The 15,973-nt window shown below is 44.4% G+C and overlaps 2 protein-coding genes across 2 annotated transcripts; both read right to left on the reverse strand.

Moving 5' to 3' along the window:
- Positions 1-503: 503 nt before the first annotated feature.
- RXFP4 (relaxin family peptide/INSL5 receptor 4) lies at positions 504-1,875 on the reverse strand (the record flags this gene model as incomplete). Its single annotated transcript, XM_081341042.1, has 1 exon — positions 504-1,875. Exon 1 carries the CDS (start codon positions 1,683-1,685, stop codon positions 504-506), a length of 1,182 nt encoding a protein of 393 aa, XP_081197168.1. The 5' UTR covers positions 1,686-1,875.
- A 4,047-nt stretch (positions 1,876-5,922) lies between these two features.
- On the reverse strand, positions 5,923-8,838 carry LOC308675323 (cystatin-like). Its single transcript, XM_081340537.1, has 3 exons — positions 8,533-8,838; positions 7,976-8,089; positions 5,923-6,323 (listed from the first exon to the last, which is right to left on the reverse strand). The coding sequence occupies exons 1-3, from the start codon at positions 8,755-8,757 to the stop codon at positions 6,246-6,248; spliced, it is 417 nt and encodes a 138-aa protein (XP_081196663.1). The 5' UTR covers positions 8,758-8,838; the 3' UTR covers positions 5,923-6,245.
- Positions 8,839-15,973: the final 7,135 nt, after the last annotated feature.

Genomic DNA, 15,973 nt, shown 5'->3' on the forward strand with positions numbered 1-15,973 from the left:
GTTTCTGGGACACAAACTGGTCTGTGGTGGAAGGCCAGTCTGTGTCCCTAATTAACTAATGAATAGAGAGGGACGCGGTGGCTCAGTGGGTTAGGACGCTGAGCTTGTCGATCAGAAGGTTGGCAGTTTGGCGGGTCGAATCCCGAGTGCCGCATAACAGAGTGAGCTCCTGTTACGCGTCCCAGCTTCTGCCAACCTACCAGTTTGAAAGCACGTCAAAACGCAAGTAGAAAAACAGGGACCACTACAGTGGGAAGGTCACAGCGTTCCGTGCGCCTTTGGCGTCTAGTCGTGCCAGCCACGTGACCACGGAGACGTCCTCGGACAAGCGCTGGCTCTTCGGCTTTGAAACGGAGATGAGCACCGGCCCCTAGAGTCGGAAACGACTAGCACGCATGTGCGGGGGAACCTTTACCTTTAACTAATGAATCCCTAATTAAATATCTTAGAACTAGGAAGAAACTTCCTGACAGAACACTTCCCCAAGGCCCAGAAGATGTTACTCAGAGTCCTCCAGCTGCACCATCCTCTTTTTCTGCTTCCAAGATGGTGGAGAAGGCTGTCTCCTCCTTTGCTCCGCTTTGAGGACTGCGGGGAGCATCAGACGGGCCGGGAGGCAGAGCCACCAGCTCCCCCTCCTCCGAGGGCTTGTGGGAGGAGAACAACTGGTAGGAGGCGATGGAGGACAGCCGGCGGAAAGTGTCCTTCATGGCTTCTTGGAACTCACGGCGGATCAGGCAGTAGAGAATGGGGTTGAGGCAGCTGTTGGCGTGAGCCAAACAGGTGGTCAATGGAAAGACGTAAGTCTGGAGATAGTGAAAGGTGGCGTCCAGGGGCAGAGCCCCGAATTTCACCAGAATGCCCCAGACAGTGACCACGTGGTTAGGGAACCAGCAGATGAAGAAGCAGCCGACCACGAGGCGGACGGTGGCAGCAACCTGGTTATGCCGTGTTAGGCTGTGGCTGGTAATGTGGTGGGATCTGAGAAACCGGAGGAGGAGCAGGTAAGAAGTCAGGATGACCGCCAAGGGGATCACAAAGGCAAACACCACTCTCTGGAGCTGGTAGACCCCCAGGTGATACTGGCTGGGAAACTGGAAGAGGCAGAGTTCTACCCCGGCAACGTTTACCACTCTGGCATAGACAGCTGTCGGTACGGTGAGCACCGCCGCCAGGGCCCAAAGGGCAGCAGTGATGCACTTGGCCGCTTGGGGCGTCATCCTTAACCCATCCTTCACCGCCGAGACCACCGACCAGTAGCGGGTGATCCCCATGGCCGTAAGCAAGAAGACGTTGGCGTAGATGCTGAGAAGAGTCAGGGAAGGCACGGCTTTGCACATGGCTCGGCCAAAGGGCCACTGGAAATCCAAGGCCATCTCCGTGGCCCAGAAAGGCAGCATCAGGGAGAACTGGAAGTCGGCCACCGCTAGGCCAAAGACCAAGATGTTAATGGCTGCCCTGGACCGGTCCTTCTGGGTGCAAATGAGGTACATCACTAGGCTGTTTCCCAAGAGGCCCCCCGCGCACACCAGCAGGTAGACCGTGGTGATGAATATCCTTACGCCAAACGAAACATCAGATGAGACCAAGGTGGTGTTGTCACTGAGCAGGTCAAATATCCCCATCGAGGTCCCGTTCGTGACACTGACGTTCCACCCGTCACCCCAAAGCTCGGTCGGATCCATCTTGGAGCAGAAACAGATTCCCCGAAAAGTCCTTTTTCAGGGCTCCTCTGACCATCGCATGGTGGAGGCCGGAAGGTTGCAAGTATCTTCCCCAGAAAATATCTGTCCAGATCTACCCCAAGGAGACCCTCCACAGAGCTGCCCTTCTGCCTCACAAGGAAACCAGAGATGGGGGGACAAAGAGGCTGCTTCCGGGCCTCCAGCCCACCAGGCCTCCCTTCCTTTCACAGGGAGCTGCAGCTTTTAGCTTTCCTTTCAGGATCCAAATCCTCGCCAGAGCCGAAGCTGCCGACTCGCTGGGAAAAGAGAAAAGGTACGATCGAGCTGGGACGGGGACTCGCTCACCACGCCCAGCTTGAAGAGCAAGGACAGCCTCCTTGTCAGCTGGGCAGGGCAAGGACACTCCTCTCCTGGCACACCTGTTGCACTCCATATCTCCGATTCCACACGCAAGCCCTTTACGGAGGGAGCTCTGGGAAGCCATCCTGCAGTGGATACTTGGTCCCCAGGTTGACACAGGCTGTTTGTGCCACCTGCTCTAACGTACATCGGCAAAACCTGGGCCCTAAGCTCACAATACAATACAAAAGCCACGCGTGGCACAAAGAAAGAGACATGCTCGGCATCACGGGACAAGATAGGAAGACCCGCACATGGATTTTAGAGAACACACAAAAATATACGAGGCCGTCGAGAGAGTAAAAGAATTGAAATATGGAAATGGGGCTGGTCGCGTAGCAAGAAGAACCGGTGGCCGGTGGACCAAGGCGGTCATAGAGTGGATCCCCCTTGATCAAAAGCGCCCAAGAGAGAGACCTCAAAGAAGATGGAGCGATGACATCAGGAAGGGTCGTGGGCCCAATTGGCCAAAGGAAAGCCCAAGACATGCGGAAGAGGCCTTCATCCTGCAGTGGATGGACAATGGCTAGGAAGATGAATGATGATCTGTCTGCCTGCCTACCTAGTTAGCTAGCTACCTTGTCTGTCTATCCTATCCTATCCTATCCTATCCTATCCTATCCTATCCTATCCTATCTTATCCATCTATCTATCTATCTATCTATCTATCTATCTATCTATCTATCTATCTATCCATCCATCCATCCATCCATCCATCCATCCATCCATCCATCCATCTATTAAGAACCAATGATAGGTGGACCAAGGTGGTCATAGAATGGATCCCACTTGATCAAAAGCACCCACGAGAGAGAACTCAAACAAGATGGAGTGACGACATCAGGAAGAGTCGTGGGCCCAATTGGCCAAAGGAAAGCCCAGGACCGTATTGGTGGGAAACATGCGGAAGAGGCCTTCATCCTGCAGTGGAGGGACCATGGCTAGGATGATGATGATGATGATGGCACAAGACTTGACAGCACTTCTGCAAAGCCACCAAAATAACAACAGCGACAACCAAATTCAGTACGTGCAGCTCTAGCTGTATTCCGCGAAGCAGCCAAAAAAATGGCTAAAACTTATTTTAATATTAATGTCTGCCGTACATCATGCTGCTTGTAAAGTTTGAACAAGGTTTGACTATCGGGAAGGTCCAGCCAAGGAGACGGGGGGGAGGGGAGAGGGGGCCTTTTGCAGCTGTCCTTCCAATCACAGCCCCAACTTCTGCAATCTCCTTGCCCATCATTTAAAAAACTGGGGAGTCCTCTTCTTAAACCCCCCAAACGAGCTTGACAGCATTGGGACAACAAAAAGCTCTATTTCCCATCCTTGGAAAAATGACATGGGTGGCATATAAAAATAATAAGTAAATAAATAAGTAAGTAAATAAAATCCTTTCCTTGGTCACCAGACCTTGCAAGAAACCAGATGCTGCCTTTGCCCCCCCAAATCCACCCCAACGAGCCCACCCCAGCCCCACTTCTTACCTTTAATTTCCTTTTTTTTCCCTTTCTCTTCGTGTTCATTCCATATGAATCGTACCCAATTTACTTTCCTGTAATGTTCTGCTTTTCTCAAACCTAGCTTGGTTGGATTGTGTAACAATTGTTAAAAAGAAAAAAAAATCCATCTTTTATTTGATAGAATAATATGCTGCGCTTCCTCTTTTTTTAGCGTGTTGAATAGCGCCCTCTAGTGGCTGAGGAGAATAACTGAATCATAAAACAGAATCCTAGGACTGTTGGAATAATTAACCAGTGGAACAACCTGCCTCCAGAAGTGGTGAATGCTCCAACACTGGAAGTTTTTAAGAAGAGACTGGACAGCCATTTATCTGAAATGGTATACGGGGGTTGGACTAGATGACCTCCAAGCTCTTTTCCAACATCATCATCATCATCATTATTATAAGGAACCTCGGAGGTCTTCTAGTCCAACCCTCCACTCAAGGCAAGAGCCATCCCGGTCAAAGGGTCCTCTAGTCTATTTTTGAAAACCTCCAGTGACAGGACATCCATAACTCCAGGAGGGAAACTATTTCATTGATTAATATTGATTAATATTACGCTACTCTCTCTCTTTTTCTTTATTTGTGGCAGAAGCACCTTCACATTATCAACACAGCGTTCAACACTGAGCAAATAAAATAGGTATAAAATAGGTCATAAAAATAGAGCACAGAAAGGAAATATGTAAAACAATAGGATTAAAACACTCTACTAGAGGTAGTCCTCAACTTACGACAGTTCATTTAGTGACCATTCAAAGTTAAAACGGCACTGAAAAATGCGACTTATTACTGTGATTGTTGCGGCATCTCCATGGTCATGTGATCAAGATTTAGATGCCTGGCAATTGACTCATATTTACGACGGTCGCGGTGTCCCAGGGTCATGTGATCTCCTTTGGCAACCTTCTGACAAGCAAAGTCAATGGGGAAGCCAGATTCACTTAACAACCGGGTTACTAACTTATCAACTGCAGTGATTCACTTAGCAGCTGTGGCGAGAAAGGTCGTAAAACAGGGCAAAATTCACGTAACAAATGTTTCACTTAACAACAGAATGTTTTGGGTTCAATTGTGGTCATAAGTCAAGGACTACCTGTACTATACTTTTATTCTATGTTATACTATTTCTACTACTAGTAGGTAATTACTGCTATACTACTACTATTACTAGTATACCACAATGTTTTAGCTCATACAGTAAAATCTTCAATTTTCGGCATCTTTGCCGCTATCTAGTCTTTTGTATTTTATAACAAGGATCCGTTTGCCCTATTAATTAAAAAAGAAAAATTACAGCCTAAGAAAAGATACATTAACTTTAATTCTCATATTTGTCTAACCAGGCAAGGCATGGAATACATGACCTTCAGGCATGTTGGACTAAGTTGCTCATTCATTCATCTGACTTTTATACCCATAAAGGATTCCCTGGTATCCCCAACTGGTATTACATATTAGGATGCTAATTAGGATAGCATATGGGGGAAAGTAGTATTAATTCTGTTAAAAATGTAATTGTAATTAAAAAAGAAAGAAAATGTCAGATGCATCGTACCACTGCAGAGTTTCCAGAAGTTTGGAAAATACCCAAATTGCTTCGTCATTCGGCATCGGGCAGCTGTTGCAGGTCCAGCCAAGGATGCTTCCGGGATCTCTGATGGCCTCTCTTCCTTGGAGGTGGGACAGTGATGGCTTAAAAAAGACTGCATGGTGTCAACCGCCCCACTCAGTCAGTCAGCTAGCAAAGAAAGATCCCTGGCCATTTGGTTTTGCCAAGAACATATTTGTAAGGACCTGCCTCAACTAGGTCTCCCCAAGGAAGCAGAACTCTTGAAACAGGCCTTGTCTCGAAAGGAGCTTTTATTGAGAGTTAGTGATAGCAGGAAGGCAAAGCAAGGTCTGAAGATTTCGCCTGCAAAAGGTTACACCAAAAAGCCCATTCAGGTCTCCTCCCCACATTGTCCAACCGTCCACTTGAAATCCAGCCAATCCATAGGTACTAGGTTGTTTTGAGAACGTAGTGATTTAGCACCCTTCTCAAGGACTCAGTTTGGTTTCCCAAAGTTGTCTGGAGATAAGACAGATGTTTTCAGGCCACATTCCTTTCACAGAAAGGAAGGGCAAAGCAGAGCAAGGCAGATACATTCCCCAATGAACAAGTCCCCCCTCCCAATAGAATGGCAGACCCCTGTTTCCCCCAGCTGGACAAAGCAAAGCCTTTCTAGCCAGAGGCTTTTTTGAACAAGCCATGGTAGCCTTGTGTTACGCACGTGTGAAAACATGAAGGTGGGACGGGATTTGGACAAGAAAGGAACAAAAGCCGGAACATCGTGATGATAGCTTTTATTAAGACTAACAGAATTAGCAACATATTGATTTGTCTTCTCGAAGATGAAAATTATAGAAAAGAGGATGGAACGGAGGAGCGAGAAAAAGGCACCCCCCCTTGTATGTCATGGAACAATTTCAGAAACTCAGAAAACTTGAATTTGGACTTAAATGCACCATTTCATTCATGATTTGCAGCCATACATGGGATCTTGTTGGCAGAAACCCAAGCTGCACCCAAGAGGTTGCCTGGCTGCTGGACACTCTCAGAATCGTTTGCCCACGTTGGTCTCGGCAAGGGAGGTCCACCCTAGTCACCCAGATTAGAAACAATTCATGCTTGTCAGCTGGTTTTCATTCAGCCAAGGACGGGACCAGACTTGAAAGTTACAGGTTAGTTTCTGGAAGGGAACAAAAGAGAGGGGGAAAATAGAATCTTTAAACCCGGTTAAACATTCATGGAAATAAATTAAACACGCTGACAGAGATGCTGGGGAAACTTTGAATAAACAGCCTCCGGTCAAAGGGCTTAGCCTGGCCTTTTTTAATGAGACCTTGCCAAGTTGCTCAGCAGACTACAGTTCCCATCTCCTGAGACCCATGGAGTGACGTGTTGCACTATCCCGATTTGAGTCCTGATTCACCGAGCACGGCAAGCCAGTTGCGATGACAAAATAAGTTCACACAACCAGATAAACGTGAAGCAAAGAAGCCAAGTTACAGCTGGGTCATTTGTCCAACTCAGGTTGTTGAATAACAAATCAGCGCAGGTTGCACCCCTTCTTTCTTGGGAACACAGAGAAAATTGAAGAGAAAGGTAATAAGGGATCTGAAGGTTAAATCCCCTGATGAATGGTTAAGGGAACTAAGTCTGTCTAGTCCAGGGGTAGGCAACCTTGGCTCTTTGATGACTCGGGGACTTCAACTCCCAGAGTTCCTGAGCCAGTATGGCTCAGCTTGGAAACTTCTCTCTTTCCCCTCAGCATGGCTGGCTCAGGAATTCTGGGAGTTGAAGTCCACGAGTCATAAAAGCCAAGGTTGCCTAACCCTGGTCTAGTCTAACAAAGAATGACTTGATACAGTCTTCCAATACTTGGGGGGCTGTTTATGAAGAGCCGGATCCAGAGAAATCCTTGTTCCTCTCTGTCCTGTCCTGGTCAGGCCCCACTTGGAGTTTTGTCCAATTTGACCCACACAGACTGGAATGTGTTTAGAGGAGGGTCTGGAAACCAAGAATAGCAATGAAGGGAACTTGGTTTCATTTGGCCTGCAGAAAGGAAGGCTGAGCAGGGATGCGACATTAGTCTTCTAGTACCCCAAAATGACAGTCCTTTGTCAACAGGTTTATTAAATGGGATAATATAAAGACTAAAGGAGAGGACCGAGCCATCAGATAATCAGTGTGTCTGCTGGGAAATATCTACAAATACCTGGGGGGGGGGAAATCTAACCCAGTTAGGATGCTGGCTAAGGGGCTCTCCTCTACCCAACTTGGAACTCATAATTCTCATTTTTATAACTCGGCTTCCCATTTCTTTTGTTTTATTATGTTCTATGTTCTACAAATAAAAGGGACGCGGTGGCTCAGTGGGTTAGGACGCTGAGCTTGTCGATCAGAAGGTCGGCAGTTTGGAGGGTCGAATCCCGAGTGCCGCGTAACAGAGTGAGTGCCTGTTACTCGTCCCAGCTTCTGCCAACCTAGCAGTTCGAAAGCACGTAAAAATGCAAGTAGAAAAATAGGGACCACTACGGTGGGAAGGTAACAGCGTTCCGTGCGCCTTTGGCATCTAGTCATGCCTGCCACATGGCCACGGAGACGTCCTCGGACAAGCGCTGGCTCTTTGGCTTTGAAACGGAGATGAGCACCGGCCCCTATCGTTGGAAACGACTAGCACGCATGTGCGGGGGAACCTTTACCTTTACCTATGTTCTACAAATAGGAATCATCTAAAACAAGCATTACAATCTGGTTTAGAAAAGTTAAGCTGAGACAAGGCATCTTTCATCAATTCAGCTGCAAAAAATATAACCAGAACGTGGCATCTCATCTCACCTCCGGCAGGAGCTCGCACTTCTGAATTTCGCTGAACGCCATTGGCCCATTGCTCTTTTCACACACTGTTTTCCCTATTTCCACCGTAAGATAGTATTTCGCGCCTGCAACCACCTGGATTAAAAAAAAATAGGTACCCCAATGTTTAGGTAATTGCAGCACAAAAAAATTACAATACATGCTTAATTTCATCAGATGCAACCTTGGAAGGATTAGAGCTTGAGAAGAAGAAAATCAGTTCTGCTGGAAATATTTCGGTAGCAAACAGTCATGCCCTTTCAGTTCACAGTTTGCTCAGAACACAATGCAGTTCCTCCCTAAACTGCCTCCACCACCCCAATTCCACTGTTTCCAGAGCCCTTTCCGAAGATCTTTCGAATATCCATCAGTGCACTGAGGATGTTATCTAGTTTGGTAATGAAATGCCTTGAAGAAAGCAATCAAGCTCAGAGCGTTCCAAGGATCCCACGGACCCTATTGAGGCTGCCCACCTCCCCTGATTGTCACACACACACACACACACACACACACACACACACACACACACACACACACACCTGGCTCTGTGCCTTCACAACACGCAGCTCCTTGAAATAGTTGGGGTTGTTGCTGCGCTCGTTGTACTGCTCCACGGCAAAGGCGGCAGCTTCCTGCACCCCCTTCTCTGTGACAGATACGGGGAAAAGTCCCCCGGGCATTCCCACATCCTGGAGCAGCACGGAGGGCAGCATCAGAAGGGAGCAGAGGAGGAAGAGAGGGCAAGGTAGCTGAATGCGCGCCATGGGGCTGGTGAGAGAGACAGGCTGGCAGGTGCACAAGTAGAACAAGCAGGTAACCCAAACAGTCACAATGAACTGAACCCGGCACAGTGGGGGACAGATATAGCCCAGGATGGCAATGAATCCTGGGAATGTTTGCAGATCATTATCTACATCTTATTTGCCCATCAATCAAATATGAATTATTAAGTCAATAACTGGAGGATAAGAGCTGCGTCCACATGACCAGCTGATCCAACTCTGAGATAGCAAGCACGCCCAGCGCTTATCTCCATTCCACCTTAACTGAGATTAGACTAATCATCCTGCATGGTTTACAGGAACCCAGGAAGGGAAAGTAAATGAGAGGAGGCAAAGCTCCTCTTGAAAAAGTATGACAGGATGCAGGCTAATGAAATGAATCAGAATAGAAGGGAAGGGACCCTGGAGGTCTTCTAGTCCAACCCCCTGCTCAAACGAAAGACCCTATACCATTCCAGACAGGTGGCTGTCCGGTCTCTTAAAAGCCTCCAGTGATGAAGCCCCCACAGCTTCTGGAGGCAAGCCGTTCCACTGGTTAATTGTTCTCACAGTTAGGAAGTTTCTCCTTAATTTCAGGTTGCTTCTCTCTTGTTTACATCCATTGTTTCTTCTCCTGCCTTCTGATGCTTTGGAAAATAAGTTGAACCACCCCCCTTCTTTGTGGCAACCCCTCAAATACTGGAATACTTCTATCATGATGTCACCCATAGTCCTTCTTTTCTCTAGACTGGCCATACCCAATTCCTGCAACCGTTCTCCGTATGTTTTTGTCTCCAGGCCTTTAATCATCTGAGTTGCTCTTCTCTGCACTTTTCCCAAAGTCTCAACATCTTTTTTGTAATGTGGTGACCAAAACTGGATGCTGCATTCCAGGTGTGGCCTTACTAAGGATAATAATGGCTCTTGTTTTGCAAGGCCAAACTCACTCAAAGCTGCCACTGTACTCCTTGGCTGAATTTACAGAATACACCTGCCCTCAACTCATTTTAGCCAACGTGTAACGCTCATTTTACCATTTAGAGTTCAGTATGTTCTTTATGGAATAAACATAGGTTTCCAGCAAAAAAAAATTGTTGTAAATCATGATTATCCGACTACAAATGGCTATAAATCTGGGCTGCTTGCCAAGTGACCAAAATGTGGGTGAAAACCAGGGAAAAATGTATGAGTTAATTTCAAGTAGGTTGTGTTTTGTTTTGTTTTGCATTTTTGGAATATTTCTGAAACACCAAGAAGACCTTCCCAGCCTGTGGCATTATAGAGAAAATTGGGGCAAAAGGGGCTTAATAGGAAAGAACTCTGCATGTGCACTGAGGAACAGCATATTATTTTATTTGATTTGTATACTAGAGGACTTTGTATATTATTTATTTATTTGATTTGTATATTAGAGGACTTTGCCTGATTGTCCACAAAAGGTTCTCAAAAAGACATAACATGTGATACTGCTCCTGACAGTATTATTTGGGGGATTCATTCTTTTTACTCAGTTATCCATCTCAAACAGAAATATTTAAATATCCTGATGAAAAAAGGCAAGGCTGACTCAGTCTCCCTGGCTGTTCAGTGAGGTAATTTGAGGTGGGTTCCCCCCCCCCCCGCATTTTCTCCTCATGGCTCTGGGAGAGAGACTTGTGGGATCCCAAAAAGGGGAGAGAAGCTGCAGGCCAGAAAAGGCCAGGCAGCCATTTTGAGGGAAGAAGCCTCCTTCACCACCATTTCTAAGAGGCGGGCCTGGAGTTGCATGAGTGACAGGCTCCTTGTTCAATCAGAGGAAGCAGAATGGTCAGGCCAGTTTTAGCCAGCCAATACCAGGGAGGGATGGAGAGGGTGGTTGTTGTTGTTTACCTCAGTGTTCTCACTTGTCACAGATTTAATTTAATCTTTTTTAAGTGTTCTTAATTTTTGTATCGATGTTTTATATACCCTGTAAACCGCCCTGAGTCCTACGGGAAAGGGCGGTATATAAATTCAATAAATTCAAATTCAAATTCAATTCTTCCTTGGGTGGGTTGTGAGAAGGTGGTCATGTTTGATGCCTGAAGATTTTAAGGCAGTTTTAAGAGCTGAAGATTTTAAGGCAGTTTTAAGAGCTGCCTAAAGAGCACAATGGCCCTCAGGGACTGTTTTCGAACAGCCAAGGGAAAAAAAAACAAGCTTGCTAATCCTTTTAAGCAGTTGCAGCATCCTTAAAAGTATCTCTTCCTGCCAGCACAAAAGCCCTTAAGTCAAGCCACTAAATTCTCCAGACATATATATTCTGAAGGAAATGGCCCCCTCAGACTGGAATCTCTCTTTCAAAAGACCACCTGGGCAACTTTAAGCTCTTTCTCCTTCCTTCCTTCAAGGCAAAGCCTACTTCAAATAGACAAACTGGGAGCTGAGGCCTTAATGCATTCACCCTAATCAATTTCCATCTCCAAACAAGATGCAAAAAGGCTTGAATTGTCTACACACCTCCCAAAGGAAGCACCCGAAGCTCCCCATCTATGTACTCGGGAATGGCTTGAAGCATTTATTAAAGGCATTCTGGATTTCAGAGGACAATCAAATTATTAATCATACTTAAGCCAATCCTCCTTTCTAGGACACATTTTGGTGGCTGCCTGTTGGTTTTCTATATGATTTCTAAGGTCCTTGTGGTCATATTGGCCACACAAGGAATTAAAAGATGAAATGGGCTGGTTTTGGCCTGGAGGATGTTGTGCATCACAGGACTAGCAAAGCGCCTGTAGATAACTATTGCCTGATGCCCCCCATCTCCAAAATGGCGGGGGGAGTATTATGAAGCTTCGATAAAACGTGAAACAGCCTATGAAGCATGAAACGACCTGTGGTGGAACGAGGAGGACATGAGCTTCTGAAAGCATCCCTGGTGAACTATATGGATACTGCAACTTCTCAGTTAACACTTATAAAATATGCATGTTCTAAATAAATCTAATATTAATCTAATCTGGTGGCCTGAAAAGTCAATAAAACTAATTCAATAGTTCCCCTATTGTGGATTTACTATTAGAGTTTGGGTTCCCTCCAGAGAGGGAAAGAAATCTTCCTTCATAAAAAGAAAATCGATCTTGCGCATCATTTTTGCAGAAAATGGCAGCACCGTGAGCCAGAATGAGTTTCCTACAGCATCTTGGGCCAAGACATGGCATATATATAATCCTTTCCAAGTTCCATAGACAAATTACACGGAAGTTGTAGGAAAGAAAAGGGCCATTGGCAACTTCAAATATTGTCTTATCAAAATACTTTATCATCAAATATTGCCTGAATAACACATTGGAATGATAAATATTTCTTAAGAAGCATCTAATAGTAAGTGCACGCCTGCTTGTCTCAGGCCAAAGCACCTGTGCTTGACCATCGCCTGACCAGGTTTATGACCATGATTGATGTGAAATTGAAGAAGCCATACAATCCTTTCCAAGTTCCAGGCACAAATTACAGGAATAGAAAAGGTCATCGACAACTTCAAATATTATGTTATCAAAATATTTTAACATCAAATAGTGTCCAAATGACAAATAGTGGAATGATAAATATTACCTAAGAAGTATTTAATTTAAGTGCACACTTATTGTCTCAGGCCAAACACTTGTGATTTTTCCACCACCTGCATCACATATGTGATCAGGGCTGAGATGAAATAGAAGGCACCATCATTCAGCAAACTTACAACCATGGTGTGGTACAAGTTGGCAGCCCTGAGCAGCCCAACCCAAGCCTAAGGTTGAGAACGCAATTGGGAAAAAGTACTTATTGCTATTCTGTGGAAAACTTCATATTTGGTTTACTCCTTTGGAGCGAAATTCAAACAGAGAGCAGATGATGTAATACAGGGGTGTCAAACTGCTGGCCCGCGGGCCGGATGCATCATACCATAACTGCGCTCATCCCAGCTCTGGCAATGGGGAAAAAGTTGCGATATGTCGCGACACGTCATGTGACATGGCGAGTTTGACACGTAATAGAAGTCTTCTGAAATTCATCTCATTGTTGGTCTTTAGAGGGAACCAATTTCCATTCCCACAATCCCCAAGCAGTGCAAGCAGTGACCATGCTGATTGCGGATGATGTGGACTATTACCTTGGGGAATGCCAAACTGGACAATGCAGTCTGAAACTCCTAGAAAGACAGTGAGGGAAAAAAGGAAATAAATGTTTATATGGACGAATTTAAAATAAATAGTCCTCCAGAGACCGGATGCTGAAATATAATTGTCTTGATTTTGGCTTAGTGGGGTGCAAATCATAGCTTATTGCTGTTGTGGGTGTCCAGCCAATGTCAGCAGAGTCAAAACAAGTATGCTTAAATGAATCAAGTTTATGTTACAGGAATACAATGAAATATTGGTCTCATCATCAGAAACCAACAAAGTTTCCAATTCATGGAAATATCAAGGATATTTGAGGGTTTCACTCTAAAATTCTCACCTTCCAAATTTGGTCGCTCTGCATATGTTTTTTCTGTAGCTATCCTGGGCCAATTTGTGTGAGAAAAATGGAACCGATAAATGAGATTTCACTACCTTACAATTTTCAGAGGTGCTCTATTCCCACCAAAAAAAATTGTACGTTGCCATTTTTTATTGTGAACCACTCAGAGTCACTTAGCATCTGCATGTTAATCAAATAAATAAACATTAATCAATTCAGGATTCTTCCCCCCCCCAAAAAAGGGTAAGGTGTAATCCTGTGCACTTCACAATGAGCATTCAAAAAGAATGCCAAAATCTTTTAGGGGAAAAGACTCCTTTGAAATTTCAGCTTCAAAGGCAGTGCCCAACCGTCAGCAGGGAAAGAAATGAGGCAACAGCAACAAAGCATTATATTTCAATATAATGGGAAGATGAAATTTGGGTAAATTCTGCAACATATGTTCTCTTTATGTAGTGACCAAAAAATGACATTTTTTTAAAAAAAATTGCCAGGTTCTTACAGGAGTGTCAGATCTGTTCAGGTTTCTCTGGGAAATATAAGATGTAGCAACCTCTCAAGATTTCACTGCTTTTAAGATTTATATGCAACCTACATTTCAATTGAGGTCTTGTAATTCCTCAGCCATCTACAAATTGCAACAACCCAGAAAATAAAGTGTTTACACTCCCTTAAATCCTTTGCATGTACCTAGAGCCAATATTGTATTTACTGTACAATGAATGAATGAATGAATGTGCCTCTCCCAACAGAAGAAACTTATAATTAATTGTGTGCATGTGGGGGAAAAACTTCCGAAACAAGGAAATGATTTGGTTTGGGTTTTTAAAAGAGAGAGGGCTTTTTAATAAGCATCTCCTCATTTTGTACGTTTTGCATTTATATTTTAAAAATGTTTTGCCATGTTAACTGGGTGAATTTAATTCCAGCAATTAAAATGTTGTTTTATCAGCTAAATCTATCAATGAAACATTATTTTCTTGTTAAAAAAAGATTAAAATCCCTACTTTTTATCTGCCATTAAGTTGGTGGCAGATCAAATAGATTTTCTCCAGCAGGATCTGTTCCTAATCTGGTCCTTCGGGTATACCTGCAAATGCTATTTACTTTTTTTTAGTTTGTGTAAGGGGCAAATAATTAAAAAACTGGGGCAAACAATCCATGCAAATAATTCAGCGATAGTCAATATTTACATTTGACTTAAAAGGAGACTGAAGAAAATTATCCAAGCCTTAATCTTTTTAAAAAATAAATCGGATTGTTAACTTTGATCTTAACCACAAAGTAATTAAAGTTGCACCTTTACTTCTGGGCTAGTTGTGTTTGGAAAGGAAAAGCTCTTAGTGTAAAAACCTCTCCAGTGGAAAATGAATTATATGTTATTACTTCATGACAAAGTCCTACAACATAGAACTTTAAAGATGAATTAAAATTCTTCAGTACAAACAGAACACCAAAAATCTCATACTATAGGCAGGGAAACAATCTCTCTCTCTTCGTGTGTGTGTGTGTGTGTGTGCTGTCTTTGAACCATTCCAAATTTTCCCTGCAATCCCCACTAAATGCAGTGGCAAAAAATAGACATGCAATTTGAACCTCGTTGACTGCAACATTTCTCTACACAATTTCCTAGAAAGGAAAGAACATTGCTGATTAAGCCTGAGGGAGAATATTTGTAGTTAAGGGTTGAAATAAGAGGTCCTTGGTGCTCTCTGAGCTTGTTTTCCTGCAGACGTCTCATTACCCTAAGTAGGCAACATCATCAGTGCTACCGGTAGTAAGGAGTGCCGTTTGCACAATATAAACTGATGGCAAACAGCAGGTCCTTACTAGCACTGATGATGTTACCTAGTTAGGATAATGAAACGTCTGCATGAAAACAAGCAAGCTCAGAGAGCAACGAGGACGCCTGAAGCCCACTAAAGCCTGGGGTTGTGGGCCAGATCTAACCAAGTTGGTATTCCTCATCTCAAAGACTGATTAATCTTTTCTTGTTTGCAGCACCATCTTGATGAACTTGGCTGGCCTTGAAAAGCTAAGCAGGGTGAGTACTGGTTAACTTTAAACACAAGACTATGACGGTATCCTAAGTCGGGAGGGAGGGGGGAGGAGGAGGAGAAGAGGAGGAGGAGGAGGAGGCTGTTCTGCATCATTTTCTGACTCATCCTCCATTCAAACTCTAAAACAGACCCCTGCTCTAAAACGTTGCCCCGAATAAGTTACAGTAATACTGATCATTACGATTACCGAAATTTGAATAAATATCAATGTACCATAATATAGCAATTTACTACACCAGCCATTATTACCTGACCACAGAAAAAGTAAATATTCAAAATACGTGGAAACTATTCCGTGGGGGAAGCAAAATAATTAATATATGGAGTGTGTTGATTCAAACACTTTGTTATAAATATTAAAAATATTCTGCTGTCTCTTGGGACTCCTTGTCTTTTTCAAGTATAAAATAGCTTTGCATTTCTTCGGTTGAGCTGATTAACCTATTAAAGCAGGGCCCCCAACACCAATCCACAGCCTGCTACCGGGCTGCGGCCCGTTGAGAAGCAGGGCTGTGCAAGTGGCCATTGAGTGCGCGAACGCGCAAAGCTGCATTTGTGCAAGTAGAGTGCATGAGTGAAACCATCCCCTCTCCCTTCCACCACAGCTACTACCGCGTCCGGTCCACAGAGTGGAAATGTTGGGGACCCCAAACATTAAAGATAAGGAATGCATACAATAGAATGTGGCAATCTTA

The sequence above is a fragment of the Vipera berus genome (assembly GCF_964194415.1).
Source record: "Vipera berus genome assembly, chromosome: 16".
Lineage (NCBI taxonomy): Eukaryota > Metazoa > Chordata > Lepidosauria > Squamata > Viperidae > Vipera > Vipera berus.

Coding starts and splice junctions, on each gene's coding strand:
- LOC308675323 (XM_081340537.1), bottom strand. CDS start 8,757: ATGGCGCGCATTCAGCTACCTTGCCCTCTCTTCCTCCTCTGCTCCCTT. Junction 8,090..8,532: donor TTGTGAAGGCACAGAGCCAG/GTGTGTGTGTGT, acceptor TTTTTAATCCAG/GTGGTTGCAGGCGCGAAATA. Junction 6,324..7,975: donor AGTGCGAGCTCCTGCCGGAG/GTGAGATGAGAT, acceptor GTTCCCTTCCAG/AAACTAACCTGTAACTTTCA.